Source organism: Scomber scombrus, chromosome 5 (genome assembly GCF_963691925.1).
Source record: "Scomber scombrus chromosome 5, fScoSco1.1, whole genome shotgun sequence".
NCBI classification, from domain to species: domain Eukaryota; kingdom Metazoa; phylum Chordata; class Actinopteri; order Scombriformes; family Scombridae; genus Scomber; species Scomber scombrus.
In genome coordinates, this window is record NC_084974.1 from 15497635 (window position 1) to 15511164 (window position 13530).

Consider the following 13530-nt stretch of genomic DNA (forward strand, 5'->3'; position numbering starts at 1 on the left):
TGCATTTTTATATTTAGAAACATGATTGAATTCACATTTTCCATTAAATAATTGCATTATTTGTTTTAGTTTTCTGGTATGGTTTATTGTGTGTAGCACTGCTTCTCATTATTTTTAATGATGATGAAAGCTGGTGATAGATTTCATAATGAAAGGTCAAAAGTCAGGGATGATTGCTTCCCCTGAAGGAGCATCAGTGGTCTTTACCCATGGCCCTCCCTTGGAGAATGTGGGGTCATCGGGATGACTGGTGTGAAATAAAACACGACATATGATGAGGTTAAGGTATTAAAACCTTTGAGTTATTCTTTAATCAACATTAGAGTAGTGTGGTGCTGAAAAAGTCTTTGTGATACTGAGAGAGTGGTTTTAGATGTTTTCCCATGATGGACTCACTTTTTTCCTGCTGTCAACATTTGCAGCTCCTCTCCCTCTACAGTGACTCATGCATTGTATCAGATAGCAGCATCCAGAGATAAGAACAGTTTACATTATTAGATAGTGAATTCACTCACCAACTCTTTGTTTCTGTGGTCTGATAACAGGGTATGGCTCGTCTCTTCCAAACTGTCATCCTCTCTCTCTCTCTCTTTAGTTGCAGGTTAAATATGTATCATCACTGTCCTCATTGGAGAGAAGTATAGATGTGTTGAGCCAGTTGTGTAGCATTGCATCAGATTATCTAAACATCAGACCAGTTTTATTTGAAAGATACATCAATGTACATTGTTCTTTTTTGGAGCAATAGAGGGAAATTTAACACTATAATATAGTCATATCCAGAAAGTACATTGTTTCGTTCTCAAGGTAAACTTTGCGAACTATGAAGTAGTACACATTAGAAAAGGTTAGCTGGAGGGAGGACGAAACTCTGAAAAATCAGGAAGAGACTTAACAGCCAGACATTTCTCCATTCTCTGTTTAAGTGTGTCTGAGACTGACACTAATCCATTTTAAGTGAGCCTGGTCAGGTTAGGCTATCCAACTGTTGCTATCTTCGGGCCTAACCCCCTTGACTTTTCCAGCACCTGGGAAAACAATAGACAAGACATTTCTTGATCCTGAAAAGCTGCAACATTTATTAAATGGCACACTGTAGCCTGTACTGTACATTTATAGCCAGATTGACAACTTACTGCTAACCTTTTCTTCTGCTCTGCTGGCATTCATCGTCACTTTTGTGCCACTCACTCAACCACTCACTCGTTATGCATGCACATTACACACTGATCTATTCCTCAAGAGTAGTATGCTACTCTTACAACAGTACCTTTCATGTAGATGTCCTGTCATGTTGAAGAATGAGGAGACGCAGGACGACTCAAAACAATTCCATAATAACTTTGGGTGTTATTGTGTGCACACAGTGTGTGAGTGAAAATCATTAATAGTCCATTGATATTAATGATTATGGGAGATTTTTATCAGTGGCGCTCATAATTTTACAGCGGCGGAATGAATATAGGAAAAACACTGCTATAATAACCATTAATCAACATAATCCATCCATGCATTTGTCAGAGTCCATGACAAATTTCCCTTCAGGGACAATAAAGTATATATTGATTGATTGATATTGATGCATTAAATCTGACACATGTAGACAGACAATCATTCACACCCACAATCAGACCAATTTTAGAGTCTTCAATTAGCCTAACCTGCACGTCTTTGGACTGTAGGAAGAAACCTGAGCAGTGATCACAAAGATTAAACCCAGTGCACTTAATGTGCCGTCTTGCTTTGTGCTTTAAAAGCATGTGAGACAAGTAGCTTGGTGTAAGAGCTTTATGTACAAGTAAAAGACTATTAAAACTGATGTAAAACTAACAGAAAACCAGGACTTCTTGTTTTCTCTTAGCAACCTGGCTACAGAGTCTTTGGACCAAATAGTTCCACTGCTACCAGCCAGAAATAAATAAATGTCAACAGTAAGTCAAAATGAAACATCCTTTTGTCTGTCCATTACTCCATTTTCACAGTTGCATTTTCACTCAAAGCCACAGGAGCAGACAGATATCTGTGTGGAAAAAATGGAAGGAATGCTTTTAAATATAATAGGAGGACAAAAGATGACATGGGAGGTGCAGTTGTTCACACCACCTCAAAATGACTCCCATATACAAAATAAAAGCACTGAATCCACAGTTTGAGCTGCCATCACGCTTCTGCAAAATGTACTTCTAGTGTAATAAGATGCAGAAAAATCTGCTCCTTAACAATGATACTTGGAGTTTATTTAATAACATTTCTCAGTCTGTTTTTCCAACCACTAAGTGTTTGCTCCCTCTGACATCTCAGCCACTCGTTTCTAAAGAGCGCCTTTCCCCTGACTCGTAAAAGTCCTCAACTCACAGCTCTAGAGATGCTTGTTTTAATTGCAGCCTGTGAGTGTTACTATTTCTAAAGTCAGTTTTTGGCAGCGTGCACTCACACCCTCGGAGTGCTGTTTGCCGAAGCTCCTCCACCCTCGACCAAAATTTCAAAGTGTTGTGTAAGTTCCCCCAGCTTTCTCTGTTCTCTTTTGTTCTTCCTCAGCCATCTTTATTCGTTGTATCTTTGTCTCCCTCTCTACTTTACTGTCTCTTACATCTCCCTCATAATGTCCAAGCTGATGTAGTGTTATAGCCACTGAAGACATGGCTTCACACTGTGGAATAATATTATCCCCCTTAAAGTGAGAGACACACACACACACACACACAATGGAGGTCAGAGCTAGTAAGATAACTCATTCACACTGGGATAAATCAGTTTAACTGCCCTCTGTCCTCTTGACTCCTGAGCCAGCGGTCAGGGAGAGGCATGTGGTGTTAGTGCTCTGATCTAGATTGAAATGTCAAGTGTTAGCAGCCAGGAGGATGTTTCAAAGTGACGGTGATACTGTCATGTTAACTCACAGCAACCCTGTTTCACTGTCTCAGAAGATGTTGCAGGAGAGGAGGAGGTTGTAAAAGAACAGCAGAGGGGGTTGTTAACAGATTCTGATTCAGGTAAAACACTCACATCTGTTCTTGAGTGGTGCCCACCAAAAATAGATATCATGTATCATGTGCAACAGAAACTGTATGGCAATGATAAATATCAGTCAAAATGGATTGCCAGGTGTAAACACATTGGGTCCAGAATAGATCAAGTTTCTGGTTAACCACAGATTCAAGGAAATGGATCTAAAGGATTAATCATTCTTTAAGTTAATTATAACCTTCAGTGTAATAACTATAGGTTGTTTTAGAAAGCACTCCAACAATTTAGCATGCTGTCCTTAAACATTGTACTGTAGGACTCGTGATAGAAAATAAGAAATGATTAGAATCCGCAGCAGAACTGGAGTCGTTTTTATTCCACAAATTCTTCTTTGTCAAAACCTGACGCCAACATTAGGGTGAGTATCCATATAACATTTTTTTCTGAGCTCCAACATCTTTTTTTCCATTGTTCCAAATGAGGAAAGAGTGTATGAGAAAAAGCCCTGCACCCAACATCTTTTTTATAGTGCTCTGACTGTAGGGCTTCTAGTTGAATATCTCTGAAGTTTTCAGAAAAGCTCTGGTGTCTTCACTGTCGCTCCTTTTCAGGCAATCCATTATATATCACATGGGGTGTCCTCTGGTTGGTGGTCATGGTGGAAAAACAATGCCAAATAGTCATAGCCTCAAAATTACAAATAGGTAATAAAGAGCAAAGGGGTGATACTAGTCTATCACACAACGGTCGTTAGAGTGGTAATGTGTTGTAAAGATATTGTTGTCATAGAAACAAAACCCATGCACAGTCCTTCTTCAAAAAAGTGCTGGGATGAATTGCTCCCAAGTGTACTGTCAGGGCTTTTCCACCAGAGAAAAATGCCATATATATACACACCCTTATCCAAAATGCAACTCTGACCGCTGACAGCAGAGATGAGGAATGGGCTACAGAGGTTGGGCAACGCCACCTCTATCTATCTCCACATCCACAGACTTTTTTTATTTTCATACTCGCAATCTTTAGCCTATAACTAATGAAATCTGATCAATTGCCTGAAGGGATGTCACTGGAGGCTATTTATCAGATTTTGTGCAGCTTTCACTGGAGACACAAAATTCTTCTTTTCTTTTTTCTTTATGCAGTAGTACTCCTCAAGACCTGTAGCAAGACTTTAATTTGTACTTTTTTTTCTCTGTAAAGTGTAAAGAACTAATCTGTCTAAAATCTAGATTTACATGATAATTTCCTAAATTCATGCTCTTCAAGAGTTTCATTACATACCACATTAGTTTGTCTTAGATTTGACAATGAGAGAAACAGATGAATTAAAGAATAGTATAAGATTATACCCACCACTGTTAAATTTGAGATTATTCAACAATGGAACATCAAAAACTTGCAAACCAATCAAATCTTGTAAAGTTTGTTAAAACAAAAATGGATTTTTTAAAAGTTGCTATTGCATATTTTGAACTGTGTACTTTTTAATTTACTGTCTTATCATTTCCTGCTTTTTTTAATGGTATTTGCTCATTACTGGACAATGACTGCCACTGTCCACTTACTTCATCTCTTTCTTTTAATTGTATATGTGACCATGTAACTCATTGGCAGGTCATTATGGAATAAAGAAAAAGTCTAAAGTCTACAAGTTCATAACCGGGATTTTAAATAGTGATGCTTGTTATTCACTGTTGCAAATCTGTACAGCTGCCACAATGGAAAGGTTAGGATGAGCAAGAGTGTTATCATGTTAGTGGTTAGTCTTAATCTGTGTTGTCAGTTTGCCATTACACAAGTCTGTACTGTATTCCTGCACTAAGGCAAATATCAGTAATGTTTGAGGGATGAGCTCAGATTCAGTCTCTCCAAAACATCAGACACCTGGACTCTAGACGATCAATAAGCAGAGCAAACACACAAAGGACTGGTAATATATTTACAGAGAGAGCAGGGGGAGAAAGAGAGAGACTGTGAGATAGAGAGAAAGATAGATAGCTGCAAGTTAGAGATTGGAAAGGCAGCAATTGACCCTGTGTTAGAGTGGAGGAAACAGAATCACTCTGATGTCTTGTGAGTGTTGTGGCACCTTGACATCAGACTGACAGACACACACACACACACACACAAACACTGATTATGACAATCAAGAAGAAACTTTGTTCTTAAATGAGTGGATAAAACCTTCTGATGTATTATCAGAGCTGGTGAAGGAGGCTTGATGTAGGAAAGAATTGACTAGGACATCCAGGATGTTTAGCTTTTATGGAAATATGCTTCAATCATCACATTTCTGTTGATTGATGTAGGTACCTTTCTGATGAATAGACATGAGGGCTGAAATCAGGTCTGGTGTGTTCTCAAAGGCTGACGAAATGACATCATTTAATGATGCTGCAAGTAAAAGCCAGAATTTCTTGCTGCAACATCTGTTTGGTTAATGTTGTCCACCCATAGACTGTATACAAAGAAGGACATAACAGGGTGTGACATGACCAATTGTTTTGCATTGGAGTCAGTTTGAAGCCGAGTCTTACAATCTGCGCCATCTTTTCTGTTTGGAGCCAGGACCTTCCAAATAAGGATTTCAGAGTGTTGCCTTTCACTCTCTGGAAACACGTCCCACTATCTCTGACCGAAGCAAACGCTAGCTTACTGTGAACACTGAGTGGTGCACTTTGGCTAACATTAGCTAATTTAGTATTAAACTTACCCAAATATTGCAACAATAGTTTGACTCAGTGCGAGTTCAGGAGCTGGGGAGAGCATTGGTTGAGCAAACTATCAATCAACGGCAACACGACAGACATCAAAGCTACTATAAGTCTTCAAATCTTATTAGCACAGAGCAATAATTTCCAAAATGACCACCGGTACACACGTATTACAGGGCCTGAACTTAGTATTTGATAGCATAATGACTGACTGAATAAAATGATTGACTTTGTATTTCTAAAGAGAAGTTAATGCTCTTTGAATGGGAGTCAATGAGAGTTCTTTTTTTTTAAGTTGCTGTTGGTGGCAGTGCACTTTAAGATACTTACTAATTGATTTCAGCCTCAAGCTGTGGTAGTTGCAGCTTGTTTCAACCACACTCCATTCTTCTTCAGCCTTTGGTGACATTATTAAGCTGCAGGTGCAGTTTTGGATAAACAGACGCAATCTGAAATCTGTAACTTTTAAAATGTTTAAATTACTGCATAGATGAGCAAACTCCAGCTAGTAAGAAACATTGGGGAATTTTAGAATCTAAGTTAGAGATGGTTATTATTTATCTACGTGCCCACTTCTCCTAATGTATAGGATGGGTCAAATGCAGAGGTCAGCTCTTGCTCTGCTGATGTTACCTGGTGGTTCATTGATGTGTTTTATAATAGTTTTGTACAGCAATAGAGATTTATGGCACATAAGAAAGCTATTTTAGGGTTTGGCTACAGTGGCAACTTTTTTTATTCGTCAGTTCCTGGTTGGTCTTTACACTGGATTTGTTAAAAATCTAATTATTATGTATATCAATGTATATCAGTCTACAAAATACTTACATCAGCTTCTTCCTGCTTTGTAGCATCTCTCTCATGCTCTCCAGCTCTCTCTTTCCTTCTCCCACTTCGAAACAATCTGAAGCAGGCGAGAGGACCGACTGCACACATCGCCATAGCAACGCAGTCTTAATGATGGCAACAAGCGTGACCTGAAGATTCCATCTGAGAGTGTCTGGGCGAGGGCTGGAGTGTGAAGCCACAGCTCAATTGACTCCTCCGTTTTGCCCTCTAATTTGCTTCCTTCTCACTTCTCCCTCTACTTATTCATCATTGTCTGCACTCTTCCTCTTTTCAGACAGCCAATAATGAGACTGAATAGACACTTGATCGAGCAGGTTGGCCTCCTCTGTTTGGTAACCACGAGGAAGAAATCTAATCTAACTCCTTAACACACATACAGCACGCTCTCTCTCTCTCTCTCTCTCTCTCTCTCTCTCTCTCTCTCTCTCTCTCTCTCTCTCTCTCTCTCTCTCTCTCTCTCTCTCTCTCTCTCTCTCTCTCTCTCTCTCTGACACACACACACACACTCAACGCATGGCCCAAAACCAAACTCAGTTTTTATGTTGTTTTCTTAGCCATGCAGGTACAGCTGACCTCATGGAACAGGTTACCATAGGTTGCTATGGTAATGCAGAAATCAGACCTTACACCCGTCTCAGTTTCTGAAGTTGTTCAAACATGTGCACAAATACACACAAAGATGAACAAACAGAACAATGTCAGGAAAAAATATCCACAAACAAATCCATCATGCAGTAACTAAAAAGTTTATTTAGTAACTAAAATTCAGACTGAAACTAATCAGATTACAGTGTTAAGCGGGTAATCTGTGAGCTATAACTGTGTACATTTGTGGAACAACTCTCACTATATACACAATCGCACTGCTTATATATTCTGCCCCGAAGGCTGCAGCCCACCGCTTCATATTCAGTCTCTGACCCCGACAAACTCAGTGTATACTGCGTACATCCCTCCACTAGCAGCAAAAATATTAACAAGAGACACAATTATATTCAAATGTATACCAATGATATGGTAATGTTATGTATGCCTGCGGAAAAATCAAATTTTCGTGTTTAATTTGTGTAAAATTTGATACAGTTAGATTGGCTTCTCTGTATTTCACCTCATATCATTTAATTATATTTTATTTTTTATTTCTAACCATGCTTGCTCGCATCAGTGACCTTCCTTTTCTCTGGGGACAGCTGTTGGTTCCTAAACATTTCTTAAAGAATAAGCATGATTATGTTCTATATTTTTCTTATTTTCAACAAATCCTGTGAAACCAGTAGGATGGTGTACGTGAGATCTCCAGACTCATACTTTGATTACTCACACCTGCCAGGACGTCTTAGTGGCCAAGTGTAAAGATCCCCACAAGACATGTTTTATGATATAATGTAAATATAATAAATATAATGTGAATATGCAAATATTGTTCATTTCAAAAGTTCAAATACTAGACACAAGATGTCTTCTACTTCACTAAAAGTTCATCTTTAGTTTACAGTATATGCACTTTTCCCACCAACCATGATTGGCTCCAGACTAGTTGTGATTTCACAAATCCAGCTCATACGTACGTGTCTTAAACTTAAACATTTGTAGTGAGCACAGAGAAACTTCTTCAAATTGAGCAGATGAATGTGAAAACAGTCTTCTAGTCATCATTCTGCACAGTGACAGTAAAAACATCCAACTGAAGAAATAATTAATAAAGCACATTTTTGTCTGGAAGGAGAACTGAAGCTGTTGTCCATGTAATTGCAACACCCCTAATTTGTATCCTTTCAGGGATGTTTATTGTCTATTATCCTTCCTCCCTCTCCCCTCATTTCCTGTCTCCATCTATTGTATCTATCAAATAAAGGCAGAAATGCCAGAAAATATAGAGTATTTAAAATAAAAGAGACACATGTCTGTGCTCTATCCATTCATATATTAAGCTTGAGCCTGTCAGTCTTCTGCAGATGGATATAATATTCCATCAGTGAAAGAGTCCAAAGTTATCAGCACTCTGCATGTCCACAGCTTTGTCCCACTGAGCTGTTGGTACCACAGGCTGATTTTCACTGATATGGAAATATGTCTGTTAAGCAGATTAAAGGTTGTTGTGTTTTGCCGATCTGTGCGTAATAGGTTCACCATCTCCACTGAGCTGTTATAGTTTTATGTTGTCACACAAGCCGGTCAGAGGATTTATCACAGCTAGTGTCTGGTATAAGCTGCTGATTAGGATTCATATGATATATATCAGTGGTCTCCAACCCTGCTCCTGGAGAGCTACTGCCCTGCATGTTTTAGGTATCTCCTCACTCTAACAAACCTGATTCTAATCATTAACTCGTTATCAAGCCCTTTGACGAGCCTCAGCTGCTTGATAACGAGTTAATTATTAGAATCAGGTGTGTTAGAGTGAGGAGATACCTAAAACATGCAGGGCAGTAGCTCTCCAGGAGCAGGGTTGGAGACCACTGATATATATTATTCACTACATTATAGTTCACTACATCACTTTTTTTCTTGTTTGTATTTATGACATTTCAGCTCAGTATGCCAGACATGTAGGGTGTCTTGACTGTTTTTAATCATTAAAGTGTGATTTGTATACTGTAGATTTGCTGTGTGGCTGACATCACACGTTTTTAAGCTTTTTTCTTATCACAAAATATGTGCAAATATTATGTTTTTAATAAATCAACATCAGTGATTGAAGCCTTACTTGCACTGTGTAATTAAATTATCCATTGAGGTTCAGTGTGTAATAAGGTGCAGATGTTTGCAATGAGTTTCAGTTATGCATCTCTTCTTCATCTCTGTGAAATGGAGTGCAGAAACAAACTCATTATGAAGAGATACCGCAGGCAGTCTTTGTTTGATTGAATAGTTTGACTTGAGTAACGTTTAAGGACCATCTTTTATGTCAGCTGGCTTCCTGGAGATTGTTAATATATGGAGATGTTTGCTCTTATGGCATTAAGATGAAAAATGACTGTCTCTTCTTTGCATTCTGCTAAAAATGGCAATAAATATAAACTTTATTTACACAAGGCTTCTTAAAACAAGGTTACACATGGTTGAACCAGGATTAAAACATTCCAGCACAAGGCAAGTAAAATCAGACAATTAAAATAATACAAAAATAAAATGGAATAAAATCCCCAATAATTAAGTTGAGAAGAAAAAAAGTCAACGGTAACGATAAAACAGGTAAGCCATGTTATGAAACAGTGTGCTAGTGCCTTCGAATCTCAGGCAGGGAGTTGCAGATTTGAGTGGCCCGACTACAAAAGCCTGGTCACTTTGAGTCTTGAGCGGGGACTGAGGATCTGAGGCCAAACTCTGGCTCATAGTGGAGTAGCAGTTCAGCAATAAAGCTGAGAGCTGAACCATGAAGTGCGTTGTCTGCTATATTTGTTAAAAGCTGAGCAGCTATATGTGATGTATCAGGAATACCTTGAGGGAATTTAATTATATTTGGCACAAACATTATTTTAGACTTAAGGATGAACAAATTAGAATTTGGTGGTAAAAGGTCTAACTCAAGAATTCAGACACTAACTATGACAAAGTTTCACACAAATATTTAATAAGATAAATGATGAAGTGATGACATTTTATATCCAAAAGGTCAAAGGTCAACTTCACTGTTCTGCAAACAACACTTTTCCGGCCATTATTCAATGCCATAACTCAGGAAAAGCTGGAGAGAGTCTGCTGTTCATGTGTATCTATATCACCAAAGACAATATTTTGCTTTTCATGATTCATTTTCTTTGTGCTTGTTGAGACAGTTACTACAAATTTAAATGGATTCCATGTAGCTTTTTGTGAAGTCTTATATGTGGCATGTGTGTAAATATGATTATGAAACTGCTGATAACTGTGATGAGGAACAGACGGAACGGAAGAGAAAAACACAGATTTGTTGGTTCTTCATTTTGTCGTGAGCAGCATTGTGACAATCACTCTACCCGTCCATCAGTGCTGCTGTTTTTTAAAAATTGCACTGATGAAAAGAACTGAATGTCCTCTGTTTGGAGGATGTTAGAAGATGCAGGAAATCTCTGCTGTGACATTAACATCTAAACTTGTGAAAAGAAATGAAATGTTATTTCAAAGTGTTTTTCACACACTTTGCTGCTCGAGGAAAGTTATTTAATTAGTAGCAGAGAAAAACTAAAGAGTGTTTTTTGCACACCAGACTGGTAAACTGTCCCTTCCTCCCGAGGCGTCTTCAGGATGTGTCCTGACCTTCATGAATGTTTTTATCTTTTATTTGGGCAGCTCTGTATTTATAGTGAATTTAGGCAAACTATGCAGCTGTGACTTTGGTTGTCTCTTTTGCATGTGTACCCTCTGGACAAGAACAGTTTCCATTTAGAAACTGTCAGTGTGCCACACCAGAGAGTTTGTTGATTTGATTGATCATTATTGAAATCTGCCCTAACTCCACCTTCTGATAATTTGGTCTCACTTTAACCTTTATTCACACTGTATTGCAATCCATCGAGATTTCACTTGCTTCTCTGGTCACCAAAATAGCTAATTTTAGTTGTCCACACCCACATGTACCCATCTACCCACATGCATTTCAACTTTATGTCTCTGTACAGTGTTTGAAGTATGTGTGAAGAAAGCTGGTTCTCTTTATGAGCTAAAGAGAAAGCTGAAGACAAGGTTGAGCTATACTGCTGTAGACTGAAGCTGATGAATAGTTTGTCCCTTTTTGGAGTGACACTTGAAGTCCTTCCTTGTGTGTCAGTATTGATTATGTCTTTGTGAAACTGGCTGGTGCACAGGTTTGTGTGAGTGAGTAAGATAGCATATACTACAGGTGTGTGTCTGTCTTCTTATTTGCGTTGTTACAAGTCCACTAATCTCTTCGTCTTTTCTTCTCCTCAGAAACTAAGGTTGAGCTGGAGGATCTTATGGCAGACATCAAGAAGCTGGCCAACAAAGTACGCTCCAAATTAAAGAGTGAGTATAATTCCTTTTCTGTATCACCTAATATTTTCATTGCCTGTGTTCAACTAAGTCAATGTTTGGTACAAAATCTAATACTGGCAAAGCCTTGTCAAAAACCAAGCCCTTTATTTCAGCCAAAATATATTCATTGGTACAGCTGCAACTAACTTTGAAAAGCAGAAAAGGGACAATTATCAAAATAGTTGCAGATCTCATCTTAGTGTTTGGTAATTTTACATAATAATTGACCCTGATAAACAATTAATTGTTTTGTGCTATTCTTGCCAAAGCTGATATAGTACAACCATATCCATAACCAGCTGTTTATCTTTTATGTAACACAGTGGCCATGGTGCTTTCTCAGAAGGAGACAGACATAAACAAGTGAGACATAAAAAGACAGTGAACTGTATAACATTTGGCAGGTAACCGACAGCTCAGTTCATAATAGGGGATTCTGTGCTGCAGTGGGCAAAGTGATAAGTGTTGCTCACCGCAGAGGTGGTGGCTGTGATTCATATGCACATTTTTTTTCACACAAACTGATTAATGTCACAGCAACATGTTGTGTGCAGGCATAACGTTTTTGTGGCTGCTCCTGGATTACACCCCAATGTGTATTATTAGTGTCCTTGGTTGGTTGTTTGTGTGTGTGTGTGTGTGTGTGTGTGTGTGTGTGTGTGTGTGTGTGTGTGTGTGTGTGTGTGTGTGTGTGTGTGTGTGTGTGTGTGTGTGTGTGTGTGTGTGCGTGCCAGTGCGTGCCTGCCTGCCTGTGTGCGCCCACTATTTTTGCTTTTCTTGTATGCTTGATAACACATTTTTGCCCCTCTTTCGTCCCTCTTCTGGCATATATGGATATGTTCTCATATTTATGTGCCATTCCTGAAATCATCTGGCATCAAAGCTCCTATATCCTCTCTCCTGTGCCTTCCTACAGGGCTCAGGTGTCAAACAATAGGGGTCAGACCTAAAACATCCATATACAGTATCTTTCAGGAAAGTAGAACACAGCTTCAGTGAAGAAAACAAGAACAAAATAGCCCCTATACCTCATCCTTGTGCCTGCAGCATAGAGACACACACACACACACACACACACACACACACACTTGAAGCAAGTGCTGTCAGGCAAAACAAGCTCTGCATCACACGTTTCTAACTGTGTCACTCCAGTTCACATCAGTTGTTGCCACAGGATACCTGTGTGTGTGTGTGTGTGTGTGTGTGTGTGTGTGTGTGTGTGTGTGTGTGTGTGTGTGTGTGTGTGTGTGTGTGTGTGTGTGTGTGTGTGTGTGTGTGTGTGTGTGTGTGTGTGTGTGTGTGTGTTTGTGTGGTTGAACTGAAACCCTGTGATTGATGCTCAAGAAGGAGCGATATCATTTACTTTAACTTTCTCCACCCCATTTAATGGATTGAAAGGTGGTAATGAATTTCTTTAAAAATGGAAGACGCACAATGTGTATGTTGATCTTGATAGATTTAGGTACATCTACTGTAAACTGATTTGTCTTTATCAACTATTTAAAGTTTTAGAGAGAACTTTAAATAACTTTAGAGATAACTTTAAGTTAAGAGTTGAGTTAGGACAATGCTCCAAATGCCAGTCAATTTTTATATTTTCAGCCTGACCTCTATCAGTTCTTCCAAATGAGATTCACCAAACTCTTTATAACCTTGCAACTGACTGAATGTATGTTTTTGTTCAGGTATCCAGCAAACCATTGAGCAGGAGGAGGGACAGAACAAGTCGTCTGCTGACTTGAGGATACGTAAGACACAGGTAGTTCAGACAAGAAAGCAGCAGAGTGAAGTAGTTCTCTGTTTCACTGTGTATATGTGTTTGCACCTGCTCGCCTCCTCTTCTTTTACCATTTAAGTGTTTTGTTATTCTTCCTCTGTCTCTCCAGCACTCCACACTGTCCCGTAAGTTTGTGGAGGTGATGTCAGAGTACAACACCACCCAGTCGGACTACAGGGAGCGCTGCAAGGGACGCATTCAAAGACAGCTGGAGATCAGTGAGTATCAGTGAGTGGGAGGCTAAAT

The 13530-nt window shown here is 39.0% G+C and overlaps 1 protein-coding gene across 3 annotated transcripts in view; it reads left to right on the forward strand.

Annotated features, from left to right (window-relative positions):
• stx1a (syntaxin 1A (brain)) overlaps positions 1-13530 on the forward strand; it is a 58760-nt gene that overhangs the window by 31441 nt on the left and 13789 nt on the right. For all 3 annotated transcript variants that reach the window (XM_062419654.1, XM_062419656.1, XM_062419655.1), the window contains exons 4-6: positions 11424-11498; positions 13193-13266; positions 13394-13502. In XM_062419654.1, the coding sequence (XP_062275638.1) occupies positions 11424-11498; positions 13193-13266; positions 13394-13502 (258 nt within the window). The remainder of the gene's footprint in view (positions 1-11423; positions 11499-13192; positions 13267-13393; positions 13503-13530) is intronic.